General features: G+C 41.3%; 1 protein-coding gene across 5 annotated transcripts in view; it reads left to right on the forward strand.

Moving 5' to 3' along the window:
* Window positions 1-1,799: 1,799 nt before the first annotated feature.
* The window catches only part of COPS8 (COP9 signalosome subunit 8), a 36,548-nt gene continuing 31,074 nt past the window's right edge, over window positions 1,800-7,273 (forward strand). For 4 of the 5 annotated variants that reach the window (XM_082465978.1, XM_082465975.1, XM_082465976.1 and 1 more), the window contains exons 1-4: window positions 1,801-1,973; window positions 3,033-3,103; window positions 4,276-4,324; window positions 5,529-5,661. In XM_082465978.1, the coding sequence (XP_082322104.1) occupies window positions 1,896-1,973; window positions 3,033-3,103; window positions 4,276-4,324; window positions 5,529-5,661 (331 nt within the window). In that variant the 5' untranslated portion in view covers window positions 1,801-1,895. Of the gene's footprint in view, window positions 1,974-3,032; window positions 3,104-4,275; window positions 4,325-5,528; window positions 5,662-7,273 lie in introns of all 5 variants that reach the window. The other variant, XM_082465977.1, reaches the window with a different exon arrangement.

A 7,273-nucleotide genomic window follows, 5' to 3' on the forward strand; every position in this document is an offset into this window, starting at 1 on the left:
GTTGGGTCTTCGTTTCTGTGCGAGGGCTTTCTCCAGTTGCGGCGAGTGGGGGCCACTCTTCATCGGGGTGCGCAGGCCTCTCACTATCCCAGCCTCTCTTGTTGCAGAGCACAGGCTCCAGATGCGCAGGCTCAGTAGTTGTGGCTCACGGGCCCAGTCGCTCTGTGGCATGTGGGATCTTCCCAGACCAGGGCTCGAACCCGTGTCCCCTGCATTGGCAGGCAGACTCTCAACCACTGCGCCACCAGGGAAGCCCTTTTCCTTTGTTTTGAAAACAATAACATAACAGTGAAGGGAAAGATAGGGCAACCCATAGTTCCTTTTGCTTTCAGTCCTCCCTTACACATCAATAAGCCTAACTAAGGTAGGGAGTGCTGGTAGGGCTTGTGCAAAAAACAAAGTGTGGTTAAAACAGTTGAGTTCATTTTGTGGAGCATTCCCATGGTCCTGATAAGGATAAAATACACACACACGTACGAGCTATGAAATACAAATTGTGTGATTTCTGTGATTCCACATATCAGTTAAATGCACTTATATTTGCTTTTAAAACTGGCTTCGCAATGGATGGATTGGGAGTTTGAGATTAGCAGATGCAAACTATTCTACATAGAATGGATAAACAACAAGGTCTTACTGTATAGCACAGGGAATTATAGTCAATATCCTGTGATAAACTATAATGGAAAAGAATATGAAAAAGAATATATATACACATATATAGAACTGAATCACTTTGCTGTACACCAGAAACTAACACAACATTGTAAATCAAGAATGCTTCAATAACAAATTAATTAAAATAAAATAAAATTTAATGAGCTTCGCATAAAGAAGGATGGTAAAATTCATGCTAATAATTTAAAATTTTATTACTTTTTCTTTACTTAGGATATTAAATAACAGTTTTTGAAATGATGTGAAAATCTGAGAGACACACTGCGAATAAAGGGAAAAGCTTTATATTACATAGCTTTAATTGTACTTTCCCCTGTTTTTTGAACAAGGGACCTGCGTTTTCAATTTGCTCTGGGCCCACAAATAGTGTAGCCAGCCCTGCAACATGGGAGAAATGGAAGTCACTTCCCTGGCTGTCTAGCCAAGGGCAGCAAAACAAAGATGTAAATAAATAATTCACAACATTATGTTCGCTAACGATAAGCACCGGGCAGAAAACTAAGGAGGCCAGGATGGCCAGGGCAAGTCAGAGGGGATCTGGGAATTAGATCTTGAAGCCCTGCAAGCAATGTCAAAGACTGGATTTTAGGAATTTGTTGTTATGCTATCATTTTCATCAGAGTAACAAGATCTGATTTATGTTTCCGAAAGCATCGTTTCGGCTGCGGTGGCTGTGTGGGGAGTAGCCTGGAGGGAGGCAGGAGTGGAAGTCGGAATAACGCTGCAGTTCAGGCAATGCTGGAGGTCCAGGCCAGCGCAGCTTCCCTCGGAGGTGGGGACGTGAGGTCCGCTGGAGGGGAGCCCCGCAGGGCACCGCAGCGCCTTCACCGATGTGGGAGGGCTGCTGAAGGAGTAGGTGCGGGAGGAACCAAAAATTAGGTTTTGAACGTTTAAATCTGCATGGCCTCAAAGCAAAGACGTCTAATCGTCCTCAAATATGCACAAAACCCCTCCCATCCCGGCTTTGGCTGCGCGCTCATAAAGCGGCTGCCCTGGAGGCCGGGCCAGTCCTCCAGAGCACCGAGAGCGCCGGCCAGAGCGGTGGCATCCCCTCCCGACCGCAGGGATGTCTGCTGACGCGGCGGAACCAACGAGGCGCCTGCGCATGGGCGCTCGGCGGCACCGACAGCTTTTACGTCATCGCGGGCGCGACGCCCCGAGGGACAGTCTGAGGTCCGGCTCGGCGGGGAGGTTCGGTGGCGGGACCGGCCGGGAAAATGCCAGTGGCGGTGATGGCGGAAAGTTCCTTTAGTTTCAGAAAGTTGCTGGATCAGTGCGAGAACCAGGAGCTCGAGGTAACCATTCGCCTCGTGGGGTCGCGCGTGGCTTCGGGCCGCGCCGGTCTCCAGGGTAACGGGGCCTGGGGCCCGCGGGGCTTGGGGCCGGCCGCTTGCGGGCGCGGGAGCTGGGCGTGTGGGGTCCGGGCCGCCGGGGCCTGCTCCGAAGGCTAAGCAGCCAGGCCTGGCCTCCCCGAACTCGCTCGGAGCTTTCTGTTGTTTGTCTTCAGCTAGTGAGCCCGAAAACGCTGTGCATCTTTGCTCCTAGCATCCTTTATGCTTCTCGTATTAAACTAAATCTCTTTCCTCCCCATTGTGGGGAGAGGTGGCGAATGTGGATATTATTAAAGACGTTTGTGCAGGTATACACACAGACCAAGAAAATGTGATCATTGTAACCTTTTATTCGGAAAACACTTCTTAGTCTCCTGTTATCACTGAAGCTTACCGTTTGTTTTCATTAGGGCAGGTGAAAGTTATATCATGCAACTGCTAAAGTAATTAAGGGTTTTTTTTTTTTTTCTTAGAAGGGCCCTTAAAGACATTTATAGCATTGGTATAAAAAGCTAATTAACCAAAGGAGGCAACTGCCAAGAAGCAGCCGCTAACAAGACGCTTAATAGATGTCTTCTGAATGAATTAAAATTGAATGAGGGGAGTAGTGTCTTTGTAACTCAGCTGTGATGTTTTTCTCTTTATTACTCATTTATGTAGCTATTCAACGTATTTGGTATAATGGGCAGAATCATATTGCTTTAGGAATCTGTTGGAAATACTTCCTATAATAGTGAGGCTATTTAAATAAGAATTTGAGAATTGGGAAAGGGATCCCATTTAAATACTCTTGTGTGTATGAAGACACAGAGGCCCAGAGGGGGAGAAGTCACATCTGATGACAGATCTAAACTTAATACTCTGGGTTTTTAGTGTGAGATACTTCTCTAAGCTGTTTCTCCATCTGTAATAGTAAGTACTATAAAATATACTTACTCGTTAGATGAGTTAAGAAAATACTTTTAAAAATATAAAAGTATAAGAATAAATGAGGCTTTTATCTTTTGTTTTTTGACCTTACAGGCTCCAGGAGGAATTGCTACACCCCCAGTGTATGGTCAGCTTCTAGCTTTATATCTGCTTTATAATGACATGTAAGTACCTTTTATCTAAAGCTAAGAGAAGCATCTTCCTCAAGAAATTATTCTTGCATTGAAGTACCATCACTAAAGCATAGGCACAAGGAACTATACTTTTTAGTGTAATACTTAATATGTTTATTTCGTATATTGAATCATGACTTAAGAAATTATGATTAGGCTGAGTTATTTTAAAATACACCTGTGTTACATATACCTTGTAAAAAACATTCCAATTTGTTATGAGAAACTGCATTGTCAGTAAATTCCTTTAAATCTATTGATCTTTTCTTTATTCTCTTGTTATAAAACTTCTGTCTTTTATGATCTCTGTTTACTTAACTTCACATGTAAAGTTTACTTAACTGTTTAAACTGTGTACTTAACTCACAGTCTCTATTGAGACTGAGAGAAACTGAAAGGGAAGATTGAGAAGACTAAGAGGAATTTGTTACTAACATGTATGACAATTCTTGAAAGGTTTTTGTTTTTTAATTGTTCCTAATTCACGTTCATTGAAGAAAAGTCGGAAAGTATGGTTGTGCAAAAAGAGTCCCTTGTAGTTCTGCAACCCACTGACGGTTACTGTTAAATTTTGTTTTAAATTCTTCTAAACCTTTTCATTTCATACCTTTTAAACTAAACTGAGATTTTCGTTATTCATGTAGCATATAAATTATCTGTTTCCTGTTTTATAATCCTGTCGTCATATGCTTGATGTCATTCAAGCTTGTGAACTCTTTAAAAAAAAAAAAAAATACCCTGAAGTTTTGGTGGCTCTATATCCACTAGTAGGATGAGGGGTCATGATAAGGAGAAAAGCACTGTGTACTGTGTATATTGTCAGGGAATGCCAGGACCCTGAAAGTGTATGAATTTGTTTATTTTATATATGAATAAATTATTTAGGCAGTTCTGTTTAAGTCTTTGTAGTGCTGCCTCAATTTAAGATCTGTATTATTAATAAAAAAGTTCACTAAAAATGGCAAAACATTACTTTGGTAAAAATATTTCATGTCTTTTATCTGGAAAACCACTGTTACTTCCCCTGGATAAATTCATTATATGAATTTCACTCTGTATTTTATAGAGTATTTTAAAGTATACTTCTGGGATCTAGAATTTTAAACATTTACGGAGGTGATTTTTTTTAATTGCTTATTCTTTCTTGGGGGGATGTAAATTAGGAATAATGCAAGATATCTTTGGAAAAGAATACCACCTGCTATAAAATCTGTAAGTAGTCTTCAATATACCTTACTACTTTAATATAGTAATGACATTCATTTCAAAAGCAATCTCTTAAAAGTTTCTGTTTTCTTTTTCATGTGGATCACAGAAATAGATATTAAACTGGTATTAAAGTTTAAGAATAGATCTACAAATTCCTCTAATCGGAAATTTTAATTTCCCTTGGATGGTACAGAAATCTGTGCTCAACTCCTCCTCATCAGATTTCTTAAGACACTTCGTAGATGTGTCACTTTACGCAATAAACAACTGGGTCAGTTTAGGTAAAAGTTTGGTTTTTGTTTGTTAGTTTTTATTTTTTAACTAGTGCAGTTTCCTAAAATGGTATTTATTTTGCAACTAGTATTATTTACAAGAGCACTCTAAAAATAATAATTATTCAGAGCATTAAGATTATTTTTGCTAATTAGGATTTTAGATTTCTTGTTTTTCATGTGAGAATAGATGAACTCACTTAAAAGTTTCTTCCAAAATTGAATGAAGTAAATTTTTAATTTCAGGTGATTCACTGTGTCTAGCATAAATGTGAAGTGAATTTTTTGTACATTCACAGAGCCTTAGTAAGAATTCACCTAAATTCCTTTGTTCATTATTGATATTCAGCAGCAGATCAGATTAGCATTTATACTCTCTTTCTTTCCTCCACATTCTATTAAGTAAGTTTGGAATGTTCCTCCAGCTTCATTGGTTTAAAATAAAGCTGTAAATTAGATGCACAGTTTCAGTGATATTAGTGGGAACTTTATCCTTAGGCTACATTTTATGACACCTTAGATTGGGAGTCTATATTATTAACCATTTTGCTACTATTTTTGCCCTAAGAATAGATACATGTATTTTATGTACATGTATATGTGGATTAGTACATGTTCTGTATATTATACATAAGTATATATGAAATGTAAATAAATGTATATCTTCAAAAAACAATGTTTCAGATAACTAATTCCTAAATTTATTTGTGAAATATTGTTGGACTACTTTCTCATGCCTTAATTTTCTGTTATAATAAAACATGCAAATAAATTCTACAGTACTGTTCAAAGCATTTGAAAATCTTTTTGATAGTGGTTGGGCTGAAAAAGTAATTACACCTCTTAAAAGAAATGTTGAATTATGTTTTAAGATACAGTTGTTGGTATGTGTGCAGAGTGCATATCCTCAAATGAGGCAATGATATTTATTGCAGGCAAATTCTGAACTTGGGGGAATTTGGTCGGTAGGACAAAGAATCTGGCAGAGAGATTTCCCCGGGATCTATACCACCATCAGCGCTCACCCGTGGTCTGAGACGGTCCAGCCAATCATGGAGGCACTTAGAGGTAGTGTTTCTTTGTGGCTCAGAATTAAGTCAGACTAGACCTGTTCCCCTAAGGTGCCGGGGTGTTGAAGTAAGTCGATAATGTGTGTGAAAATAGGTACTCTCTGCTAGGTGAGTAGGGTTTTCAGAAGTCTTTTTTAGATTTGCTGTAATCATGCTTTGATTTCACGTTGCTTGAGTTTATATCGGCAGCTGAGGGCCTCACTGTCTATTAATTTAATTCTAGAAGTGAAGTTGCATGTCAGTAAGAGGTGTTTTTTTTTGCTACTGAAATGAAATGCAATATTCTAGTAAGTCCAAGTCATGAGTTGGATAAGATTTCAAGCCCGCATGTTTGAAAGTAGAGACTGCTTTGGACTCTGTGGACCTCAGCGTTTGATGGGGTTGTCTCCAGCTTCTGGATTTATGATTAATCAATTCAGTACGCAGATGCTCGAACTTTTTTTAATCATGCTGAAAGATTGCAAGTCTGGTGCGACATAGCACTGATCCTGCAACGAAACTCCACCGTGCTTCTCTCTTTCCATTCTCCCACCCCCAGCGTTTGCTTCCAGTCTTCTTGGTTCCCCCTCTTATATGTTGTTGTACCCTTACTTCTCGTTACCTTGTTTCTCTGGTCACGGCCTGCCCTCACTGTCTGCCCTTCTGCTCTGGAGGCGTCAGCGAGCAGAAGTTGTTGAGAATTGCTCATCACTCTGGCGGGTCGTGTCAGCTTTTCATGGGGCAGGAGGTAGGGATTGCTTCTGAGGTATACCTGGTACTTGGCGTGGTAAAGCAGAGCAGTGTAAGTGAGAAAACAGGAGGCACTCACTTTAAGCGTGGGGGAAATGAGCAGGAGCCCGGGGCCAGCAGCTGGCTGGGAGGGAGGTGTGGGGAGTATTACTGAGCTGCCCTGGTGCGGTAGGGGCAGCTTCGGGTCTTCGCACTGGAAACAGCCTTAACCTCTTTGCATAAGCCCTGAGGAGCTGGGATACAGAGCTTCAGCCAGAGCAAGACAGGGAGGGCAGAGGAAATACATTCCCTGCCCTGCAGAATCCCATTCACCGAGTAAGGGAGCCCAGGTGCCACAGGCCTGGGTGGCCATCCGCCCTGGAATTTAAGGGCAGAGGTGGGTTGGGAAGGACAGCAAGCTCACCTTCCCTCGTGTCTCCAGTGCCGGCAGTTGGCAGTTCCGGGTAGATAATAGGCACATTTAAGTATTTGTTGAACGAAAGAATGAGCATTCTCTTAGGGTCTCCCCAGGACTGTCCCAGGATGAATTGCCAGCAATCTGAGGTGCGAGCTCAACTTACTCCACCTTCCAGCTTGTCGTTGTAATGTGTGCCCTCCTGAGGTCACACATCTCATAGATCTCCCGGGCCACATAGTGACTGGGGAGAATGCGGATGTCAGATTCATTGGTGCTGAGAGGTTAAAAGCCACCTGAGTGTCTGACTGATGCTGTGGGTCACTGAGCCTTGATTTCTGCTTTCCTTGGCAGTCTGCTGTGCCTCCCCTTGTGTTTCTCTTCTCTCCATTCTGTTTTTCTCTTTCATTCACATTCTATTCTTGTTCTGTTCCCCATCTTTTTCAAATCTGACCAGAGAACTTGAACTAAAGTGAATGTTTTTAAA

The sequence above is a fragment of the Balaenoptera physalus genome (assembly GCF_965194825.1).
Source record: "Balaenoptera physalus genome assembly, chromosome: 6".
Taxonomy (NCBI): domain Eukaryota; kingdom Metazoa; phylum Chordata; class Mammalia; order Artiodactyla; family Balaenopteridae; genus Balaenoptera; species Balaenoptera physalus.